The 25,840-nt window shown below is 36.6% G+C and overlaps 1 protein-coding gene across 1 annotated transcript; it reads right to left on the reverse strand.

Annotated features, from left to right (window-relative positions):
* Nucleotides 1-6,166: 6,166 nt before the first annotated feature.
* On the reverse strand, nucleotides 6,167-19,575 carry LOC145786894 (arylsulfatase-like). Its single transcript, XM_082598634.1, has 10 exons — nucleotides 19,400-19,575; nucleotides 16,118-16,237; nucleotides 15,629-15,698; nucleotides 15,101-15,293; nucleotides 14,463-14,633; nucleotides 12,019-12,131; nucleotides 10,905-11,124; nucleotides 10,519-10,683; nucleotides 9,954-10,094; nucleotides 6,167-7,952 (listed from the first exon to the last, which is right to left on the reverse strand). The coding sequence occupies exons 1-10, from the start codon at nucleotides 19,573-19,575 to the stop codon at nucleotides 7,876-7,878; spliced, it is 1,446 nt and encodes a 481-aa protein (XP_082454760.1). The 3' UTR covers nucleotides 6,167-7,875.
* Nucleotides 19,576-25,840: the final 6,265 nt, after the last annotated feature.

Below are 25,840 nucleotides of genomic sequence, written 5' to 3' on the forward strand. Positions count from 1 at the left end.
AAAGTAAGTGAGTTCTCAGATATGTTGGATGCTGACATACATCCTGAGGATAGCGCCTCAAATGTAAGCACTAGGATGTCTAGGAGTTCGTCTCGAATAGTTGCACAAATTAACCTACAGCTAAGACGAGAGGAGCTCCAGATACAAGCTGAGGCCAAAGCAAGAGCTGCTGAGGCCATGGCGAGAGCTGAGGCCATACGAGCTGAGGCTGCCGCGAGAGCTGAGGCCGACGCGAGAGCTGCTGAGGCCGTACGAGCAGAGGCCGCCGCGAGAGCTGAGGCCGAAGTGAGAGCTGCTGAGGCCGTACGAGCAGAGGCTGCCGCGAGAGCTGAGGCCGAAGCGAGAGCTGCTGAGGCTGTACGAGCAGAGGCCGCCGCGAGAGCTGAGGCCGAAGCGAGAGCTGCTGAGGCCGCCACGAGAGCCGAAGCGAGAGCTGCTGAGTTTGCACTCAAAGACGCTCAGTTGAGGGCTGAACAACGTAAAGAGGTAGTTTTAGCTGAATATCGTTCAGAGTTGGGCTCCCGGCGTAGTTCTAACAAGGGCTCTTCTAGCCATTCCAGAAGTGAACATCAATCGCAGTTTAATTTACTGTCATCACCCCTGCCTCACTGTTGACCGCATACTTAGACCCATACTGTGCTGTTGGGCAATCACATGGTCGTGACCAATTAAGAAGGGATTATCGGTTCAATTTGTCACTTTCTCAGCAGTTTTGGAGCAAATGGATAGATTTTTACTTGCCAGGGCTTCAGGGCCGGAAAAAATGGTTAAAAATGGCCGAGAATTTGGAGCCTGGTCAACTTGTAGTGGTGGGTTCTCTCCAAGACATTGGTAAACCTGGGAAGTATCAACTTGGGAGGGTACATGAGGTAGTTCCACAAATTAGGAAAGGGAAGCCTGTGGTTCGTAGAGCTAAAGTTGCCGTCTGCAACTATGATGAGAGTACGGGGAAAGTGAAAGTAGACTACGTGTTGAGGGATATTTCGTGTCTCGCCCCCGTAAAGAACACTTAAGTCTTAGGGTTTGAGCCTGGTTTTGTCTGCGGTGGCCGACACTTGTCTGAGCCCAGAACAGTCGGTCATTATCGCAACCATTGTATATAGCGTCATTTAGCGTGTACCTATGGTACCAATTTCATGTATCGTCGTGTATCATTCTTATTGCTGTTCATTCTTTGCATGCCCTTTGTATTTGCTTATTAACTTAAACGTGAGTGATTCAAACAATTTGTGTATCGTGTATTTTTATTCATTGGCTCAAAATTGTCCTTAATTTTTTTTTTAGTTATGTTATGTTAGACTGTCATAACTAGGAGTCGCTATGTTACGGACAATTTTCATATCAAACGTCATATAAAACCGTTCAGGTCTACTGAATCTTGGCGTCTGACGTAATGGACTATTGCTAAAAATAAGCAGATTGCAGAATCGTTTGCAAGACCTGTAAAACATTTGCAGCTGCAGCATAACATTACATCATCGTTAAATCTTTAATTACTTGAACAAGTGTAAGCCAAACTTGAGCATGTGTGAGCTAGACTTGAGCAGGTGTGGGCCAGGCTGGAACAGGTGCTTGAATAACTTATCATTGCCTATCATTATTACGTCACATAGCTGCTTACATGCGTTTGAGATATTGCAAATTATTCTCGTCAGTCGTCATTCGTAAAATTGTTGCTTGAAAGTTAGTCGCATATTTAACTGTTTTGCTTAGTGCTGCCAGCTGGACAAAATTTCCGTCTTTTATCCAAGTAATTTGCATTGTAGTGACAAGTTTAGTGGTGTATCGCGTTGCACCCAATTTCGACAGCCGTGGGCTATTTTTTACAGAAATACAATTCTCGAATAGACGTTTCCAGAAGAGTGTTTCTTTTCGGTCATTACATACAGACGAACGAATCCGGGAACTTTATGTTACAATTTTCCCACGAAAAGATTATGGTTTACCGCTGTGACCATAAATAATAAAAGACGTTACTCTGTCTAGTGTTTCGTACAGAAGCAAAATAATAAAAGACGAGTTCTTGTTGGTTGGTAGGCTGCAGAATAGGGTGGGCCGTTTTTGAATTTTTTTTGAAATTCAAACTAAGAATGTATCTTTGTCTGATGATTTCTAATTGTTCGTGCGAGCGCTCATTTTCAGTGCTTAAAAGAGTAAAGAATCAACTGCGTTCATCCATGGGCCGGAAAAGGTTGAATTCTTTAACTTTACTCTGTGTTGAAAACGAAATTTTGAAAAAAATCGACACCGATGATGTTTCAGCTTTGCTTTGTCTAAATCCAGAAAACATGTTATTTGAATGTGTTTAATAAGCAAATACTGTACTTCGGGTACAATTTTGCTATTTCACTTTAATTGTGTTGGTAGAATAAGGGGAATGAAATAGGCTATAGGCCTCAGATTACCATATATCCCCAGGTCCATCAAAACCTTAATCCGGCCCTGTATGTTATCATGAAGCAAAAGCTCACTATGTTCTGCTCACGTTTCGTCATTTTATTTGAATAAGGTTTAAGGAATTAAATAATGTAATGTAGTGTGGTTTAAAATGTTAAAGTTTATGAAGCTGCTCTGAAAAATCCTATGGATTTCTTGGACTTAACTTTTGGTTTCTGTTTTTGCGCTATCTTATGGCTGCAGCAGACCTTGAGCATGGAAAATTAAAATCAAGAAAGCAGCAGTATACTTATTCAGGATGCAGTTTGTTACAAGTAAAAAATCTATCAAGTGGAAAGTACAGTTTAGAGAAAACAGCTTGGAATGAGTTATTAAAATTGAAAATCAACAGGATTAAGCCAACCAGGAGAGGAAAGAAAGCAGGAAAGTGTTTCAGAAGACCAATTTCAGTTGTATGCACAAAGTCATCTGGTAGGCCTATAACTTCTCATCGAAAACAAAGTGACTTGAACTTAACTAATCTAATTCCAGTCCAACGTTTTCCACTTCTAGTAAATTTCACTCCCCCTTAATTATTGGATGTTTAAATATAAGATCAATCAATAATAAATCACTTTCCTTAACTGACTTTATTTTTGACTCTAAAATTGATGTGTGTGCCCTGACTGAAACTTGGTTAGGAAGTTCAATTGATGGTCATGTGTTAAGTAACATCACTGCTAAAGGTTATGACATTTTGCATGTTCCCAGATCTCAAGGAAAGCGTGGTGGTGGTGTAGGTTTCTTGTACAATGTCTCTGCCAAACTTGACAAGAGTCAAATTTTTGCTAGCTATCAGTTTTCTCAGTTTGAACATATGGAATGTATTTCAAAGCATGGTAATATTCCAGTATTAATTTGTGTAATTTATCGACCTCCTCCCTCCATAAAGAATGGATTTAAAACAAGCATATTTTTTAATGAGTGGTTTAACTATTTGGAACAATTGTCTTTATGTAATAATGAAATTATTGTTACTGGAGATATAAATTTGCATCTTGATAATATTGGTTCAGTGGATGTTGTGCAATTTAACAATATTTCATCTACATTTGGTTTGAAACAATTGATCAATGATCCAACTCATGCAAAAGGTCACACACTAGACTTCATGTTAGTGCGTTGTCATACAAACATTGTTGTTGATAAACCACTAGTCATTGATCCATGTCTGACCAATGTTCAGGGTATTTTCTCTTCTGACCATTTTGCATTAACATTAAAAACAAATCTATACAAACAACCTCGTCCCAAGAAGCAAGTAAAATTTCGCAAATGGAAGAACATTATTGATATAGATTTTGCTTCTGATGTCTGTCTTGCTTTTCAATCTTTAAAATTGAACTGTTCTTGTGAAGAACTTGTAAAATTGTATAATTCAACTCTTAAATCTATTTCTAATGATCATGCTCCCATCTGCTCCCAATTGCTCACACTCAGAACAAAATCTCTCTGGTTTACTAAGGAACTCAAGAAAGAAAAACAAATTCGAAAAAAGCTTGAACACAAATGGAGAAAAACTAAATTATCTATTCATCGAGATATTTACAAAAAACAATGCAAATATGTGAACATGTTAGTACTTAAGGCCAAGAAAAATTACTATCTTAAGCAAATCAGTGAAAGCAAAACTCCAAAACAATTCTTCAAATTTTCTAAAACATTGATGGGCAAAGATAACAGAAGTGTTCATCCAACTGGAAAGTCTGCTCAAGAAATTGCTGAATCATTTAACCAATACTTTTTAAACAAAATTAGTTTAATTAGGAATACTCTTCCATGTCTTGACCATATAACTGGAGGAACTCAGTCAGCAGATCCTTGTAACCATAATCACATTGATTTTTCATTTTCTAGTTTTTTTGAAACGGACAAGACTGAAATTCTTAACATTTTAACTGCATTATCATCTGCATCTTGTGAACTGGATCCAGTACCCTCATGGCTCCTCAAAAAGCATTCATCATCTTTTCTGTCTATTCTGACCTCCATCGTAAACAAATCCTTGACAAGTGGTCTTGTTCCCCCAAAACTTAAACATGCCATTGTTCGTCCACACTTAAAAAAGCCTAGTCTAGACAAAGAAGAGTTCAAGAACTATCGCCCTGTGTCCAATCTATCGTTTGTGTCAAAAATATTGGAAAAAGTAGTTGGCAGACAGTTAAATGATTTCTTAAACGTGCAAAATTTATTTGATATCAATCAATCTGCTTATCGTCAACATCACTCCACAGAAACAGCTTTACTAAAAATCCATAATGATATTGCTACCGTACTTGACTGTAATCACAGCGTTGTTCTACTTTCTCTTGATCTATCAGCTGCTTTTGATACCATTGATCACAAAATTCTTCTAAATCGTCTCAAATCAGATTTTGGCATTACAGGAATGGCACTTGACTGGTTCTCTTCTTATCTTTATGATCGAACTCAATCTGTAGCAATTGACAACTCAATGTCTTCTGCAACATTTCTTTCTTCTGGAGTTGCTCAGGGTTCTGTTCTTGGCCCTGTCCTGTTTTGCCTCTACATAAAACCTCTGTTTGACATCATAAAGCGACATGGGCTTTCATACCACTCATATGCTGATGATATACAATTGTATTTGCGTGTTACTGATGAAAATTCATTGTGTTGTATTAAGTCAAAATTCCAAAAATGTATGGTTGATATCTCAAATTGGATGTCTTATAATATGTTGAAACTGAATCAAGAAAAATGTGAGTTTATTGTATTTTCTCCGAAACGGTGTATTTCAAAGTTTAATGACATGACCCTTACCCTGAGTAATATCAATCTTTCTTCTTCTAACTCAATTAAATTGCTTGGTGTAACATTAAATCAACATTTGTGTTTAGAAAACTTTGTCAGTTCCACTGTTAAATCTTGCTTTTTTCATCTTAGAAATATTGGTTCCATCAGACAGTTTATTAATGTTGATGCTTGTAAAACTTTAACTCATGCACTTGTGACATCCAGGCTTGATTATTCAAATTCATTGTTAAATAACATTCCACATTGTACTATTTTGCGTCTTCAAAGAGTTCAGAATGCTGCTGCTCGGTTAATTACTTTAACACGTAAACGTGAGCATATCACTCCTATACTAAAATCCCTGCATTGGCTTCCAGTATTGTATCGTATTCGCTTCAAAATATGTCTATTAATTTATAAAGTTTTCCATGGTTTTGCTCCGAACTATCTGGACACTTTGCTTGTTCATTATAAACCTGCCAGAACTTTGCGTTCTCAGCATCAATTGCTCTTGTGCAACCCTTCATGTAAGACACAATATGGAAATCGTACCTTCCCAGTTGTTGCTGCCAGTTGCTGGAACTGTTTGCCTATTTGTGTGAAAGAAGCTGAAAATTTAAATGAATTCAAAGCTCGCTTGAAAACGTTCTATTTCAATGAACATTATGACTGAATGTACCGTATTAATTATTACCATTGTCATGTACAGCGCCCAGGAGCATAGTTTGACTGTGGATGTGGCGCTATATAAATATTGTTATTATTATTATTTTTATTTTCCACTGACGGCATCACTGGAATGGGCGAGATTCGTGCAAATAAACTTAGGCAAATTTGTGGCAGTTGGTAGGCTACGTTTAAATTAATAGCATCTTGAAATAGCTTCTTGGGAACCGTCAAATATTTATGTTTGTTGTTATTAGACAACCGATTACAACTTATTTTGTATACGTAGCCTATATTAAAAATTCCAAAAAAAGGCAACCAACGGATAATTTTATTGGCAGGAATGATACATATAGGCTGAATAATAAACAATAAATACTATTAATACTACAAATAGTGCTCAATAACAAGCAAAAAAGCCAAGCAGAGCAAATTACATCAGATATAGTTATCACCGTACTTTCTAAAACCTCTGCAGTTTTGCAAGCATTGTTGGGATTTGTTTGTTAATGTTAACTGAGGGTTTATGGGTTAAACCAAAGCTAGCAAATCAGTCCAATTTTTATAATCATCAACCTAACATTAAGAAATAAATCCCAACAATGATTGCAAAACGATTGTCCGCGACACCATTTGGCCAGAATGAATTGAATGAACATGTTAATCACATGTTTCTCTACAGTTATTCTAACCATACACACTTTGCACATACGTAGAGAAACCACTTAGGTTTCACCTGGGTATAACCCTGCAGTTGATCACCTTCATTTTCAGTCAGCAATCCCATACTTCTACCTTCCCACGTCCACTCAAAAAATAAAAGGTGTAGGATTGCGATTGGTGTTGTTGAGGTGCAATTATCTTTTGTAATGACGTAATGGTTCTACGTGAGTTGTGACTTGAATTGTGATACCGCCGTAGCTCTCTATCACTAGTGTGGAGAAACCAAAGCCTACTGCAAATAAAGCTCTAAGCTTATTTTGTTTGCCACAAGTAAAATAAGTAGGACGGGTTGGGGTTGAAACTTTCCATTAAACTTTGTGACTTCAGCTGTTTTTAATGTGCTATTTTGAATGACAATCTTTTACTGTTATATGTTGACGTATTTACAATTTTTCTTCAAAGCATTGTTAGAAATATTTTGGTGATAGCATAATACATATCGGTATTTCCAAAATTCGTTCGCGAAGCATCAGCAAGAAACTGTGACTTAAATGCAGCTTTGTGTCAAAATTGGTGGTAGTTGGTTAGTGTGCGTTTTTGTTGCCGAGGTATCGGCTGAAGTCTTTGATGACTAGATTATACAATTTTTTAACTGTTGTTTAGAACAGTTTGGTACAACTTACAACCGACATTCATTGCAAGGCATAGTCCTCCAATGTAGCTGAAGATTATTTTCCACAGTGGCACAAAACTGCAAAACGTTAACCAAGAGACTTGGGCTACTCACACGACAAGGCTATACTTTTGATGTTGGCTTGATGAACGTTTACTTGCAAACGTTGTTTCGTGTCACAATCGACAGTTTTCATAAGTAGGGGTGGCTTAGATATAAGATAAATAAACATGAAAGCCATGCAGCAGTAGGTCAAGAAACTACACGTTATAATCGCATACGCAGGTAGGAGGGTTGCAGCAAGGAGTCAGATCCGGTTGGAGTGGGAGTAGCAGAGGTGGAACGGGGACTATCGATGCTGTATGGTCCGCCACGAGTTGATTTATGGTGGCCAGCATAGCTTGGTTTTCAGGCGTGTTGACATCCAAAGCAACCAGCTCTGCCGGATCGCTAGCAAGATTGAACATCAGAGGAGGATTCTGTTCGAAAACAAAAGACGTACAATCTCCACGAGCAGCAAGATCGGGGATTGGCTGATTCAAGCAGTTATCAGGAGGCACCTGTGGGATTTCTTTGGTGAAGTAATGGACTTTGATGTCTCCATAGCGCAAAGCAAACAGACGTTCGTTGCAATAGTGGAAAAGAATTCGAGGGGAATCTGTTTGGTTTGTTTGTGGATGATTTTATCGAGGAGCGTATTGGAGAATGTCTTCAATGGGTTTTCCATCTACTCCATCGTATTCTGATGAATCGTCTTTACCTAAAAAAGTGACCATCAATAATGTTGTAATAATCATCATCAATAATTGTACAAGTGGATTTTGATTTGTTTATAACAATTGGACATGCACCCTTAAAAATGCAAACAAAAAAGTTCTTCACAATTACATTTCTTACCCCAAAGACTTTTATGTTCCCAACAAAATTCTTTATTTGGCAACAGTGGAGACATGTGCTTATGGCTGTGACGTATTGCCGAACAACAATTAGTGTATCTTAAGAATTAGAAGAAAAAATAATAATAAGAAAAGACCGAGTACAGACCACAAAATTACTCAATATCATATTCAAAAACCCTAAATTTAAAAAAGGTCCAGTTGTAGAAAAACAAGTCCAAAACAATTAACATCGAAATTCGACAAAACACCCAAATAAAAAAAATTAAAGCAACCTTTGCCTGACACTCTTCAGGAGAAGTCAGACAAAGACGTCAAAAGGAATTCGTTTAATGCCCTAAAGCTCTTTCGTTAAATTGAATTCTTCTGATTAGCCAAATTTACATTTCGTTTTCTTCTGGTATAAATAATTTACCACTTTTAGGTTTAGTTTATTCTGACGTTAGCTCATGAAGAGAGTCAATCGAAAACCTGCAGCTTCGAGGTACTTGCATTGTGCAACCTTCTACTAGCAATATACAGAAGAATTTTGGACTGATTTTGAATTTCTCACAAGTTGACCAAATTATTCATTTGGTAACACATTCTCGAAGATTGCTTACCTTTTCAGTTTTCCAAATATCCACAGGTCTATTTATAAATTTGCTAAATTAGCTATTCTACTGCAATACTCATTGCTACAATCATTTCAAACTAGACAAGTTTGGTTGACCATGTTGAGAAAAGAAAACAATATTCTATACAATTTAAGTTTTATCTCCAGATTTTGTCTGCGCGGTACCCGCGCGGAGCGGATCACACAGTTAATGTTTTGCGAGGCCGCGTCCGTGCGGCCCTGCAGCTTTACCGCGTATACGCGGCCATGCACACTGCGCCTTTGACAGTACTAATTTATTGAGCAGTTGTATTTTTTTTGAGTGTGCGCGCTCTCACCTAATTTTTTGTTGCATTAACCGTGTAAATTATTGAGCACAAGTGGTCGCTTTGTTAAAGTCAAATTTGCAGTTTTGGACTAATTACACTAGACAACACAATTTTTGGTGCAACAAAGATAAGAGAGGTTTTGGGGGTTTTCGAGGGTGGAGAATCCAAAAAGAAGTTTGTTTCCCTGTGTTAAATCTGTTTTGTTTTTCACTGCAGCCATAACACGTTAACGTGTGATGGCTAAAGTAAAAAAACAGATTTGATATGGAAACAAGGACCTCATTTTTATTCGCAGCGACACAAATCTACCCTAAAAACAATCCTTTTGTTTATGCACCAGAAATTTGCTTTCAAATTATTGACCTGTGTTATTTAGTGACCGCGGTCTAAAAATCGAGGCGGTCGCGCGATTTAAACAGAAGGCAATGTATTAGCCTACCATAGAAAAATATTTAGGACCATGGTGACATAGCCGTGATAACTGGGTGGTCGCAAACCAGGGTTCATTTGTATACAGTAGATATTGTGCCAACAGTAGCCTATTACAAACAGCGCTCAATGCAAAGCAAGTAAAACAAACAGAGCGAATTATATCATATATAGTTAGGCTACTAATCTGAAAACAGCAGCTTGCTTAACTCTTATTGGGGCCTTCAGAAGGTTATTATTCAACCATTGGAAAATACAAACTTTTATTAAATACACTCGACTCTGGGTTTTAGGGCTAAATGGTGCTCAAACCGATCCGGATAATGAAAGGATAAGATAACACAAGAGTATTTATGTAATGTAAATAAAGTGGGTGGACTATGCTTTCCTGTGATAGCCGACCGCAAGCCAAGCGCCGAATAATCGCACAGGTTAGCCTGTTGTGCATTAAACCTAAAGTTATAACGTGGAATGATGTCAACAAAGTGTTTCACTTATCTTCAGTCCCATACCTGACAATAAATTGACAAATGATGGGAATAAATCCATGGAACTGATCACAGATGTGCTCACAGTTCCTGCTGGAATAGCTCGAGGCCACCAAGCTACTGCAGGAATGCGAATTCCAGCCTCAAAAGATGTTCCTTTACTTCCTGGAAAAATAAATATATGAAGACATGTTGAAAAACCTTGAAGTGAACTAACTGTTTGTTTTTGCAAAGGTTCTGTAACCTACATGGTCAAAGCTCTTAATTTGGTTTTATTTAAAATTTCCAAATTCAAGTCGAGTCAATTTATAATTGTTTCGATAGCATCATATAACTAAACAAATAGAGTGAATAAAATTGTCAAACAATAGGCTACATTGTATAACTTGGCACAATCAGCTTGGTAGCGAAAGACCATAAACGGTCATCTAAGTAGGCTGCATGATTGTCACAAACCAAATACAGTAGATATCTACGGATTTTTTGGAAATTATTTTTCACTTTAGTTTTTGAAATTATAAAATTATCTATGAAATTATCTAATGAAGTTATCTATGCGTTCTTTGACTAAAATCTCGTTTAATCTTACCTCTGAAGGGTCCATTTTCACCTCCGGCAGGGCACAAATCAACAATGCCTCCATTGTCAGATAGAAAGAGAACAAGTGTATTGCGATCTATGTTAAGATCTTCAAGATGATCAAGAATAGTTGAAACAGCTAAAGCCATTTCATTGACATTGTCGCCATATTCACCTGTTAAAAAAATTATTTCAGTTTGAGCTATCAGCACTACTAACAAAGAAAGTAATACTTCATTTAGATTTGTATTAAATTATAACGAATGTGCGACATAATAATTTGTCGACATCGTATATGAAACCTTAGCTTACTATTTGTAATGGATAATTTAATGTCAATGCATATTATGGTTAATCAAAAATGATTGTGTTGTGTGGTTTTCAATAGCCTATCACCTCTCTTAGAGCTTCCACAAAATCTTGGTGCACAAAACATAGGTCTGTGAGTTTGGGAAAAAGAGAAATAAAAAAAGAATTTGTTTTTCTTGTTTTGAGTGATAAAACCCTTCGCCTCATCCACCATTTTGTCTGTGAGTGTTGTGAAATTGATTGGTTGCTGCACTATTTGGTCGTCGTTGTAAAGGAAGCAGAAATCCTTCATCGTATCAACCGGAAACTGCAAGAAAATATTATCAGGTGTTATTTACTTCTGATTTGCACACACGTAAAACACATCCATATGGAGTTATGTTAGATGAAAAATAAAATTCCAACACAAGCAATAAAGTGCAGACATAAACATGAATAAAGTGAAAGTAACCTACATTGTAAAACATTACCGCATCTTAACTATCTTAAAACGTATAGATTTAGTAAAATTATTAGCCTACACATGGCCACCTAAAGATACGGCCTGATTTGTCACATTTTGCATAAATTTCCAGGTTTTTCTAACTTTGGGCGAACGTTTAAATATATTTTTCTAAAAATTAGATTTTGACGCTTTCTTTATTCTTTTCCCCAGATGACACAATAGGTTTTAACATTCTCACATGTTGAAAAACAAAGAAAATTTGATTTCGAAGATTTTAGTCAGACTGTTAATTTTCAATAACAGTCTGATTTTGCGTTTTTCAACTTACTTTTTCTCATTTGCTACTGCTTCCCCAAGGCAACAAAAAAGTTTTATGTCATTAGGAAACCGCAAAAAGTAAAAACATCTCAAAAAATGTCAGTCAAGCACTAGCAGTAGCTGTAATCAAAATCTGCAAAATGTGACAAATCAGGCCGCATCTCCAGGTGGCCATGGCCTACAGTAGACCTTTGTCTAAGCGGTCGCCTTCTTGGGAGACGTGCTCGTGGCAGGCAACGAACTACATTTGTATCTAATTTTTAACGAAATACATCAATCAGCCAACCAAGAACACTTTGGGACACTGCACGACAAAGGGAATATTGGAAGAATTTACGAACTGAGCATCTATAGTTCATCAATGGCCGCATCGGCTATGAAACTGCAAAGAGAGAGAGAGAGTATATACCTTATTATACGAAAGCTTGGTTTACTTACGACGTCGGCATTGCATAAATTAACGGCAGAAAGCGGTAAATTAGTTCCCACATAATCAAAGCCGTGATTTTTTGGAAGATGAAATCCGTCAGTGTTTGTGTCTTTATTGATTCCTGGAAATGTCAGTTTCACATATATTTTACCATTGCTAATCTTGTTTTTTATACACAACATTTAAAGCGGACAAGCTATTTATTGCTATTCAGGATAGGCTACTATTAAAGCGTTCTTGGATTCTTGAACATAAATGTTCTTAGTGACATTTAACTAGATCAAAAAATGACAAAACAAAGCCATGATTACATTTTGGAGCAAGTAGACTTTCGTTACTGATTGGGAAAACTGTTTGTAGGCAACTCTTTATAAAACATAACAAGATAAAAACAACTGCGTTAGATTCGTGGTAGTACCGTCGATACAAGTTTGGTAGCGAAAGGTCAGCTACTGTAGACAGTGATGTACGCCCATACAAAAAATATTGACGCCGTCAGCGTAAACACAAACGTTCGAAAAATCATACGCCGTATGCGTCACCGTAACTTGTAAAAAAAATTGGCGGTTTCAGCGTCAGCGCATACACTAGCGTAAACTCATTTTGTTTGCTAGGTGCCAAACATTCACACGGAATAAACCACTTGAAACAAACAAGTTTTATTTTGAATTTCCACGAAGATACACAAGCATCTGAAAGTGTTCATCTGACATTTTGCTGTGCTTTGGTTCCAATATGCCTTTGCCCATTAAAAACATTCTTTCAACTGCAGCGCTGGAAGATATTGGGGTGTTGTAGCGAAAAAAAAAATAGATTAAAATGTATGCGTTGATACTATGCGCTAAAAAACCGCGAAAACTTTACGGCGTAGCCTCAAGCGCAAACTATCCAAAAAAAAATGTGGCTGCAAGCGTTAGCGTAAACAAAAAGTCTACGCCGCAAGTATGCGGCGTATACGTACATCTCTGACTGTAGATACAAGTCAGCAGTTGTGAACGGAACAAATCGCAGTTGAGTAAGTGACAACTGAGCAAGAAACATTACAGCAAGTGACTGAAATTAGAAAAAGATGACACTGAGCAAGTAACAACTGAACAAGCCGAAACTTGGCATATCACAAGCCAGCAAATTTAGTTTAGCAAGCGATCACCAAGCAAGTCCGATTCTCTGGACGAATTGTGGAGGAAAAACTGTAGGCTAAATGAAAACACCTTAAGATTTTATAATTTGTTTATGAAACACATAAAACCGTAAAGCTAGGTTGGTTGAGGCATGGCCACCTGGAGATGCGGCCTGATTTGTCACATTTTGCAGATTTTGATTACAGCTACTGCTTGTGCTTGACTGACATTTTTTGAGATGTTTTTACTTTTTGCGGTTTCCTAATGACAAAAAACTTTTTTGTTGCCTTGGGGAAGGAGTAGCAAATGAGAAAAAGTAAGTTGAAAAACGCAAAATCAGACTGTTATTTAAAATTAACAGTCTGACTAAAATTTACAAAATCATATTCTCTTTGTTTTTTAACATGTGAGGATGTGAAAACCTATTGTGTCATCTGGGGAAAAGAATATAGAAAGCGTAAAAATCTAATTTTTAGAAAAATTTATTTAAACGTTCGCCCAAAGTTAGAAAAACCTGGAAATTTCTGCAAAATGTGACAAATCAGGCCATATCTTTATGTGGCCATGGTTGAGGTGAGAATGTCTACAGAACGCAAGGTCAAACAACAAGCTACTTCAACGGCAGACAACCCTTCAAAATGATTTACTTGGTTTATCATCGTCTATTGTTTCTTCATCCTCGAAAACGGTTCGGCACTTTTTGACAGTTTTTGAAAGCAGCTTAAGATAGCTTTAGGATATGATATATGAAACTGTGCTAAGTATTCTAAACCAGTTATAATTAGAGTGAAGACGATTCTGCCATTTCTAACTAACCTAGGCTACATATTAGTGGAATCCGCTTTTAGTTTCGTTGCAGACATTTTGATTAAGAAAAGACGAACACTTTATGTTTGCAAACGTGGAGATTTTCAAACAGAACTTAGGCCTACACACTTTTCTCTTCAAATTTTTTTATTAACTTTTCAACGTGACGCTCACGGCTCTAACGATAGATAACACGTTGACTGTAAATTCGTTTGATAAAATGTTATTGTAATTGTTTTTTTGCAATGTTTTAATTTTATTTCTGAGATAAATGTTGAAAACACATCTGGGACCATATCTAGATAGTGTGAAATCTTTGCAATAAGTATTTTGTGATTTTTGTTGTAGAGGAGGAATGTAAAAAATTCGAGAACCACAGTTTTAAACATTTTAGCTATCGACAGCTACAGACAAAAGATATCCTCACATTCAGGAAATCATTTTTATCCCAAGCTAGAAATATTTTGTTGGTTTTGTTGCACACTTTTTCTTTTTCTGGAAAACACAATTTTGAATTCTCATACCTAAATGCCATTTTCCAACCATCCCTGTAACGTAACCAAACTCTTTGACCTTTTCCGCGATTGTTGTCTCACTTCTGCTGATCCCTCCTGGAGAGCTGGGTAAGAACACTGGAGGAATAAAAGTAGTAGACGTATTCGAAAAGAAAAATCCACTTCGAATAGGATAACGACCTGCGGAAGAGTATGAAACTAGTCAGAAAATCAAACACTGTTTAGGCCACTTTGTGTATTGCAAAAATGTGTATTAAAATAAAAAATACATTTTGACTTTCATATTGTCATGTGCCAAGCTACTTATTTTATATATCATTTTATTTTTTAAGCAGCTCACCACACATTCTCTAAAAAAAAATCTTTTAAAGAAGTTGTATTCTTAAAATGCTTTATAGGCCTACTGAAAATACTTTAGGCTGGTCGTCAGACCACTCAGCATGCGACAACTCAGCAATTAAGTTTTAGCTACAGACTGCCAAGTCAGCCAATGACATTTACGTGCTCAAGCCGGAAGTGCTTGGTCACCGCTTGTCGGTTATTTTATGGTATGTGGGCTATTTTATGCTAAAGTGACAAACTTTGTAGCTTAATAGTCACATTCCATCTCATCAAGCCTTGTGGTGATTGACAGTGTTTATTTTTACCTGTGAGAGTGGCCAAACGACTAGGCGAACATACAGAAGCCGGAGAATACCATTGGGTAAACTTCATTCCTTCCTTCACCATCCTGTCAATGCCTCCGAACTCTTGAGTGGGATGTCCGTACGACTGGAAGTCACCGTATGCTGTATCATCAGCCAGGAACAAAATGATGTTGGGAGGTCTGTTTCCTTGTCTCTGAAGATCATTTGAAAAACTTGTCTCTCAATCACGTAGATTGGTGCTGATTTAACAACGGTCGTATCCCTATGTTAGTTTACGTGTAACTGACGTAACCGACTGTCCTGTGTATTTGAAAACAACGTTCGGTCAGAACTTGTGTGAGCACACTCATTTTTCGCAAGGTCAAGCGGTCAATGAAGTAAAAAATAAAAATACACTCAAATTTTCGACAAAGTTTTGTCTTAGTTTTTTAGGATTCCACACAAGACAAAAAAAGCTGTACCACTTTTTCCCTTAGCGTTACCTCAAAAAATGTATAGAGATTGACTGTATCAATTAACTATCATTACTTTTTTGTGGTTTCCAAAACTCTGCTTTTGATAATTCCATTGATTGTAAGACCATCGACGGCGACTGATCCTATAATGTAAAGATTAATGTAAAATCACATTTTGCAGATCACGCAAGTTTGCAAGGAGTTTATGAGTTCGCACTTACTTCGTGTCGAATGAAAACATTTTTTACTGAGACTATGCTTTAATTAAATCGAAACCAAAACAAAGAATTTTACGTCAAAATAAAATGAGAAATTTCAGAAAATTTTGGGTTTGGAACAGCGTAAGTCAAAATTTAATGTTACCGTACTGCAGAACAGTTAGAAGTTTTCAATTTTCATAAAAATTTGCGTCGCGTCTACAGTAGATAAGCAACTAGGTTAAACGTTGTCATTGAGCAATTGGCCATTAAAACGTTAAGAAACTGTTTCTTCCCAGTCGGCAAAAAGCTAAGAAATTTTTTTATCATCATAAAAAAAATGTCTTGTAATATTCTTTACTTACTTTTTATCAGATTTAGCGGGAAAACTCGATCGAATCGAAATCGTTAAAACCAAGACCACGAAAACCACAATATCATCTTTCCACTGCATCTCGTTTCTTGGCAAACACACGTTTTCAAAACTGGAGAGTTGATGCAAATACACAGGTTTAAGTTGCTATTTATTACAGTTTTCCGAGCTAAACATTTAACTACAGTTGAGAAAAGATCAAACAGTTACATATTAGGCTACTACTGTCAAAACTTAAAACACTTCTAGTATAAAAATCAATTTAAGTGATTGCTCTCAATGACTGTTGAGTGTTGACAACTAATTACGATTAAGGGTTACACCAGGATTAACACTACTGTAAAGTCTATACCTTTCAAAAAATAAACTATTTCATTTAAAACAATACATGCAACTGTCTCTGAGATCGTAGCCTTCTTTTTGGTGATCGTTTTATTTATGGTTAAAGTTTCATAAAAAGCTTGAAAGATTAGTTTGTTAATTCAACCATAAGAAAAACCAAACCCATAGACAAACGTGGCATTTATTATGGTCATGTTGCGCCATATCGACGGTCGTCGCGTTGTTTTTTGGTTTCGTTTACTTTTATCTAGAAATGCTGTTAACATCCTTTTGTTCCTGCTTGAGATTAAGGTTAGGCGCTAGTAGGCTATGTATAAAAATTTAGCACTCTTCAAGAATACACATTTTAAGCGAAGCTTTTCAAGATAAACTTAGTTCAGTTTGTTTTTATTTCTGACCATCACAACGAAAAAACAATATATGCCAAACTTAGCAGAGGTCTAAGAAAAGGTAGAAGCGACCAAACGCGGACGTTATAACGTGCATGATACCAAAACAGAACAATCAGTTTAAAACATGGCACGGTCGCTATGACCCTCTTTGTACATCTAACTGCAAATGTTGTCTTACGTATTTAGTTTGCAAATCATTGCATGACCAAAACTTCAGCTTTTCCTTTTTTCAATAGCAGCGTAAGCACGAGCTTGCATAATACGTCATTACCCTTACCACTTTCCTGCGCAAATCTGTTTTATCAGCTGTGATTCCTGAAGTCATATTCGCCTTAACTTGGTAAACAGTGAACAATTTTCTTTTTCATAAGGTTTATAAAGCTTGTTCCCTTTTATTATTTTCGAAAGCGCCGTTAGCATGAATTTGGTCAAAAGCACTTTGAAACGTTAATCCGCTCGTTTGACTAATTGCAATTTCAGAAGTCATTCGTGCGCTGATGATCGTCTCAACTTGGTAAACAACAAACAGCTTTGCTTATTTTTCGTGTCAATTGCAATGAGCGCAATTGTATGCATTTTGGCGATCCGTTGGCCTTGTAAAAACTTGTTTATATGTTTTCTGTTGATCATGAAATCGACTGGAGCTCATATTGTGCAAAACGTTTTTACCACGTTTGGTTTTTCAATATTGTTCTCAGCAGCTGATCCATCTACGCAGCATTTGCGACCCGACAACTTAGCGTAGAATGTTCACAATGCAATCCAGGACTAGAAGAAAGCTGGCAAATTTCTTTATTTAGACCAGCGCCCCAGAGCAATCTGTGTATTGTATAGTATAGTGGCATGACTTACATCTCTCAGGAGAAAAACACAATTTCCTTGGACGAAATTCGTTAGCCTGCAGCACTGATTAAAATTGCAAAGTTTCTAGTCAACGTATCTAATAAAGTTGTTAGGCTTATAGATGCTTATTCGAAGTTATTGCTTGTTTGCGTGTAATTTTTTTTAGTTTAAAAACGATGTATTAGAATTGCTTAAAACAGTTGTTTACGCAAAGCCTGAGTCCCACCGGTGAAGCATGGCAAACTGTTGGTGGGATGTGGAGGTTTAAGTCATAATGAACCAATTTCTTTTGCTTGCCAAATCACCATTATAGCATTTCATCTCCAATTCACTGAAAATACGAAATACAACTGCACTTCACTATCAAATTAATTACTAGAAATATCAAGTTCGTTCACCTGTTTAGCATATTATTTAAATGAATTTTTCCAAAAGACATCATTTCATCACATCACATCACAAACCTTCTACATAGCCTACCATTATTCAAAGAAAAAACTGCCGTGCTGTGTTGTCTTACTTGTCAATTGTAGATCAATGCTTTTCTAAACATAGAGAGACTATTCTTCGCCTCGTGCTGCTGGCTGCTAGTGCAAACTTAATCTCTGAATGCGATACAAATCCTTTCGCTCAAAGTACTTGGGCCATACAAAAACTGATAATTTTTATTTAATCGAGTTGTTCAGTGCTGTTACAGTTTGCTGCATGCTAAGAGAAATCAACTAGAAATCACCAAACGTGGTGATTTGAGACTGAAGCTGACTAAACTTAAGCCTACAATATTTTCATTGGCTAAAAAGAGAAATTTCGTTAGCAACTGAAATGAAAATAAATTTTACGTTTGAAGAACTTCTTACATTTTTTTGTATAATTACAAAGCCTCTATGCAGCAAAGGTCACACCAAAAAAACAAAACGCGAAAAAACAAAACGATTTTACTTGTCAGATTCAGCCATGAATATTTTGCAGTTTCCTTAACTTTTTTGCAATAAGGAAGGATCAACAAATTGTACCCGTTTAGATTCTACGAGAACCTTATCTTCTTATCCTCTTTTTGCAACTAAAAGTTATTGGGAAAATAATGAACTATGGAATCGCTTTATCCACGATGTGCTACATTATGAAGTGAATACTCTCTCATGAATTATGACCTTAAACATTTTATCTTTTATAAGAATTGCATCAGTAGACATTGTAAACTTTACATTATCGACTTAACAAACTAAATATGCTCTAGTTAGAGCCAATAAATGATTCTTTTTTAATTCTCTCAATATGGGAAGCTGGACAAAATTTGTTGAACAGTTTTTTGGCCAATGCAATTCACACAAAGCAATAAAGCATGTAGGCTACTATAGTAGATTCTTTCAATAGCTCTAGATTTAGAAGTAATAGCCTATCTTTCCATTGTTGCCTACAGGTTTGCCCTTTGCAGTGTATAATGTTAAAAACTTAGGCAGTAAAGATGACATGATTTTACTCTCAGAAACTTGGCTGACTATAAGTATGCCCTTGCTGCTTGATTTGAGTCTCCTCTTTGCAAATAAGCTCAAATAAGTCTTGTGTTTAATCGTGATATGAAGTATTTTGCGTTCGATGCAAAATACAAATTAATGAAATAACTTTCCGACTGCTGAAGCTACCACTTGGTAGGCTATAAGGCATTTTCTCAATGTATTGACTGAGTAAAATCTTACCACAGAGAAACTTGGCGCTTCATTTCCTCCAACCCCGGACAAAAGGAAGGAACTTGATGGTAATGATTGACTGAGTCTTGGGCTTTGGTCAGAGTTGGAGTGGAGCCGGAGTTGGGAGTTCTTGGCATACAGTATACAGGAGCTTGATAGGAGCCGGAGTTGGGAGTTCTTGGCATATACAGGAGCTTGATTGGAGCCGGAGTCTGATTTTTGCCAGTTGATACTTTTAGAAACATAGCCGCTGTGCTTGGAACAGTTGCAATTTTGTCTAGACTACTTTTGTGGTTTTACTTTCCAAACGTGAAAGTTTCATTTAAAAATATGCTTTTCTTTATATGACAGAGGTTAAACAAGGTATTATATAAGTTACAAGATAAAAATATGGATTGTGGTTTGTACTCAGAGTTGGAGTGAAGTTTGGAGTTATTGAGTTCGGAGTCGGAGTAGAACAGAAGTCGAGAAAATCTGACTTCGTATGCAAATTTGTAAATTGTAGGTAAATAGATGCAGCAGGAAAAGAAATTTGACGGCAAAATCAGTCTAGAGCAAAATTGTCTCCGAAATTTTTTTTTACAATTTCGTTTTCAATCAATGAAGCTGAATCAGTTTTTGTCGGCTTCCCTCGGGGAAGGGTCAAGATTAAAGTTCCCAGTTTACTTGAGTTGAGTTTATGGATTCGAACAGTTACACTAATAAGCCGTTTAAAATCTGAACTACCGTGAAATTTGAAACAATATGATACGAAGGTAACGGAATTTTACAAGTGTCAGGTTATTTACTTTAAAAGATGCAACAACTTTTCACTGCAGTTTGAAAATGAACAAAATCTGGCAAGGTACATGGACTAGTTGTAAATGAATCAGTGGATGAAGTAGCTTACAGACAACAACACTTCATTGAGCGCAGGGCCGGATTTAGCTGATGGAGGGCCCGGGGCACTTTTAGATCGGGGGCCCCCATTCAAAATATTTATTTAATCCACCTCTATGTCTACGGGAGCATTAATCCAGCATAGCACAGCATTTTGCAGAAACTTCAAAATCTGAAAGAAAAACAAAATGACACAAAACCACATTTTTTCCACGTGGGGGCCCTTTAAAATTCGGGGGGCCCGGGGCACCTGCACCCTCTGTCCCCCCATAAATCCGGGCCTGATTGAGCGGAGATTTGAATCTGTCATCGGAACTGTGTCAGTGGTTCAAAGCCTCTGCAAGTATGCGAAACCTCCAGGAATGAGATCTCCAAAGATAAACATTCCAACAATCAATAATTTTGGGACTCGTCAAGAGCATTGAAGATCAGTTTAAAACAGTGCACTATTGAATTTTTGATAAATCTATATCTATATTTTATTTCTTCTTTTGCTTTTGCAAGTGTTTGTTTCTATGACATTCCTCAATCAGAAAACTGTAAACCAGGGATGTCCAACCGCACTGTGGCCGCGGGCCGCAGATTGCACACAACTTGGTAAAACTGCACGCTTAAGGGATTGTTTTGCAAACGAATGAGATTACAATTGCAGGAAGCACCCATTCGCGTAGCACACATTTGCAGTCTTGCAAACTAACATGCGTTAGGTTATGTTTCAGTTATGTTGCATGCTGTGGATAGGAATAAACTCTATTAATGAATACCGATAATTTTTCCAAAAGTGTCAGACCGTTAAGCTTATTTTTCTTTACACAAGAAGCTTAGATTGTAGATCGTAGGTTAAAATATTATTAAGGAATAACATTTTAGATTAATCTACTTATTGTTTTTTTTTTTTGGTGATCTAAACTTGCGGATTTAGAAAAGTATTCTTGCGGTAGACAATAGCCTACTATAGCATTTAAAAAAAGCATTTTTGCTAAAGACACGCGCGTTATTGGACGAGTAAAATTCCTGAATTAGACTAGCCTACTGTACTTCCCTAGCAATAGTTGCAACGTTCATCTGATGAATAGAAACAAAACGCAGAAACAAATAGGTCGTTTAATTGGTTCACTGATGTTTTTCGTACGATGACAATTAACATCTTTCAGAGCGAATAATGTACAGTGAGATATTTCGAAACTGTATAGACTAGTCACTAGTCTACTGTACTGTACATGATGATGAGAGGAAGAGGTTGAATTAAAACGAAGTTATAATCATAAACTAGAATTGTAACGATGTTTACTCTTCGGTTTTATAACATGCGGCTTTCGAGTAGTTTATACACAAACCAAAAAGTTTGCAGGTTTATCTGACAGATACCCTACGTCAGGGCACTCAACTGGCAAACCGCGGCCCGAATCCGGATCTTCTGGGTGTTGATGGTGGACCTCGGGTTTCTGGAAGCATAACCTCATTGCCACGTTTCAGGGCTTCTTTAAACAGATTTCTACTGGGAGAAAGCAATTTTTACTGTGATTATCCTAGTTGCTGGGGGGCTTCGACTCCCAAACTCCCCAACACTTTCTCTGAAAGCCAATTCGAGTTAAATTTTACTTAAAAAAGTGGTTTGGTACAGATAGTTTAACTTTCATAGTTGCGTGTGAAATAACTTATTCACCGGACCGCTAAAAATATTCAACTTGTCAAACTGGACCTTCGTTAACCCTATTTCCTGTGGGGGGGGGGGGGGTCGGTGGGGACTTGGTACTTTTCAAAGCAATATCATTAAAGAACTACGCGATCCACAGCTTTGAAATTTCTTGACTTTTCCTAAAAATTATTCAAGTAATTATTCCGCTTTAAATGACGTTGCTATTGTCTATAGTTTTAGAGATATGGCATGATTTCCATAACATACTGATATTTTAGCTAGCTACTAGCTAGCCCTTTTGTTTTCAAATTATACGGATTAATAGGATTACTGAGCGCCGCCGTGCGTGGAACTGCGACGCAGATATCTCATGATTTGGTTTTGTTGTAAAGCATTCAACCGTAGTGATTCCGCCTTTTGTTTGCAAACTCGAGTTTTGAGTTGCTTTGATTTATCTTTTAATTACATCTGAGTTGCTTTGAAATTATCAGAGAGTATCCGATAAGCTATGCTGGAAAAAATGTAATTTTGCGTTGTTTTCTATGGCGAATACATTTTGTTTCTAACTTATAACAAGCAGTAGGAAAGTTCTTGACAAAACTCTGTTTATCTCATAAAACAAACATACTGATGTGGTAAGTTTCATGATTTCTTGTCGGAAAGCAAGGAGTGCGTTCTTGACCCGCCAATAAACTTTTGCATGTACCTGTACACTTATATTCACATGAATATTTATGGATGTTGTGAAAATGTTTTATGAAAACGAGAGATTGAAGGATACTGAAATAAACTTGACACAGACTATCTAAACTGCTTGGCTTTTGTGGAAAAACACACGCAGCTAAATTATTGTGCTTTGACAAGCATTGTGCATATTGTATCATCATTGAATTTTTACCTAAATGGTAATTTTGCAGTTGCTTGAGAGATTACAAAATTATTTTTTTATACGAGGATTGAAAAGTTTTGATATATCTCATCAGAAACACTATTAGGACCAACTCAATAATTTCAAACTTTTCATTCAAATGTTGGTCTTCAAAAGCTTATTTTCACAAAACGGTGTAGGTGCCTACATCTTTTTCTGCATAAATTTGGACGTTTGTGTCATTTGGAGCAAAGTTGTTTGTTGGGTTGAAAGAATCTGAAATCAATGCCTCGTTTTTGTAACGTATCGTAACGTAATCTATCAGTCAGCGCTTTTGTGCCTTTTTGTTTTCGAATACATTTCCGTGACAAAAGATTGGCTTTTGTAATAACGCCATCAACCACAGAGTTGTATTCTCTGACTGCATCTCAAACGCTATACGATACTCAGCAATTTTTCTAAAGCAATGCTACACAAAATGCATAGGCTATCTGACAAAATAAGGAAAATATGTTGAATTATATTTTATACGGATCGTTTTCCTTAGCCTTGAAAAAAAGGAAGAACGATTTTTATCGTTTGGCATAAAAATATGTATATTGAGGTTCACCTTGGTTTGCATAATGAAAATCACCACAAAGAATTGCTTGAAGTGATTTTCGCAGCTATTTGATCCTTCGCGATGATATCAATATAGTTTCTATCAGATGAAACCTGTTCAAACTATTTTTTTAAAAACTATGGTTCATTCAAGAATATAACACTTTGTAAATATAGCTTACTTCATTTTTGTGTTTTTACTTCGATTTTTTCACAAGCAAGACCTTACACAAAACAAGTTATTTGCAACGTGAGTTGATTGACCATAATAGCCTAAATGGACCAGAAAGCTGTGGCCAAAACTTGATTACTTTTTATCAAAATGTTTGCACATTGGAAACAGCAATCACTTTGTTTCAAATCAGCAAATCACTTTTTGTCATTGGTTCAACGTCTGCAGACGTCTAAACTAATATACGACGAAATTGGTTTTCTGGGTCTTCGGTTCGGAAAAATATCATTATGATGTATTGTGACGTGGTCTATCAGCCAGCAGTAGTTTATGCGTCTTTTGTTTTTGAATGTGTGTCAATTACAAAAGATGGCTTTTGCAGTAACGCCATCAACCGCAAACTGCATCTAAAATGCTATTTCAAAATTTGAACAGAAAGAAATCTTCTAATGCGTAATAAATAACTTGACACAAAATGCATGTCCAACAAATTAGAAAAAAAATGTAGAAAACGTTATTTTGCAAATCTAGTTAACAACAGGAAAAAAAACACTTCAATCATTTTGACACAAACGTGCATTTTTAAAGTATCAACAACCTTCAATTTTGCCCAAGGAAAAAGTCAACACTTTAGTGATTTTTTGTTTTTTTACGACAATAGCACTCGGCCTGAAAAAGATTTTTTTTCTATTTTTCGTATCGTTATGTCACGACTTTGAGTTTGTTACGCAGAACGGGAGTTCCATTTGGCAAACGACCTCTTCTATAGCGTACCAACACGATTTGACTAAACGATTATTATCACTACATTTTGTCACAACTGTTTGCAAAATTGTTTCATTCAAAGTGATCATTGTTGGTAAGTATTGAAACATATCACTTTGGAATGCATCGTGACATAGTTTATCAGTCAAGAGTTTCAGACGCTCTTTGTTTTTGGAGTGCATGATGGCCTAAAATGGAACAAGCTCCTATCGAAGCAAGTCACTACCTTTGGATAGGTTGCTGTTCAAATACCACGTGACACCATTAGGCTACCTTACTTTTCTGTTTTCAATCGCTACTCAGACAGCAAATCAGACACTTTTTACATCGATTCAACCTCTTTAGACGTTGAAATAATGTTAAAAACGAATAATTAGCTTCCTGAGATGTGCTGTGAAATGCAAAGTGTTTCTTGATCATACATAACCAAATTCGACAGTGTGAATGTGAAAAAAAATTTGCTTGATTTAGTTCCAATATCAAGTAATGACAGTACGTTTGAAAAAGTGTAGACTATAAACATGTGGCTCAAAAGAACTTGAAATAGTTTTTTTGCGGTGATTATGTCTCATTCTCTGCAAATGTTGAAACAAAGCAATTTTTTTTACAATGCCTCCGGCAAAACAACAAGCAAACGCGAGTCGGACGCCAATTACGATTTCATTGAAGCGTGGACGACGTCTCCGCGTAAGAGATTAAAATCTACACAATGGAATTAACCCGTCACAATCAATTATAAGTTAATTAGGAAGCAATTTCTCAAGTCAAATAAAAAAATATGACCAACCATCAAATTATTTGATTTTTCAAGTTGCGCTATTGCACAAATTGCAAAAGAGTTTCGATGTTATGTTGTCAGATAAATTATCTACACCATGTAAAAATTTGATTGATCTATCTTGCGTAGTTTTTGAGTTACACGAGCTCAAAGTGATAGTGTCGAACCGACCCCCCCGTCCGCAAGTCAACTGGCCAAAATACGTCACAGGAAAAAGGGTTAAAATTGGTTGAGTAAATCTACCCTACGTGGTCTTTGACCTATACTTATTACCTTAAGAATTTTTTTATATTTTTATTGTGACCTATATTTATTACCTTAAGAATTTTTTATATTTTCCTTATGACTGCAGCCTAACCTTGTTTTTAATATTTTAGCTTTTAGTTTAAAACTAATTGATGAGAGCTTTCATACGACATCAGCTTAGGAATGCTTGAGCAACCTCAATTGTAGGCTATGTTTTTAACGTTAGCGGAATCTTTCGAGATTGGACTAAGGACATGTTCGGAATCAAGTTACGCAGACGACGATTTTGCAAAGTAGGCCTATGTTTTTTGTAACCTTGCAAAATTTCCTTTGGTGACAAAAGACACGGGGCAACAGCAATACTGCGATCGCCATCTGTCTCGATATTCCACTATATAGCCTACGCTAGAAAACTAGTCTATACGTACGCACTGTAGATCAGAGGCGTTGGATTTGACGGTTCTCACAATAACCTTTGGATTTTTAGATCAAACAAAAAATCT

This window comes from Aplidium turbinatum, chromosome 17 (assembly GCF_918807975.1).
Source record: "Aplidium turbinatum chromosome 17, kaAplTurb1.1, whole genome shotgun sequence".
Lineage (NCBI taxonomy): Eukaryota > Metazoa > Chordata > Ascidiacea > Aplousobranchia > Polyclinidae > Aplidium > Aplidium turbinatum.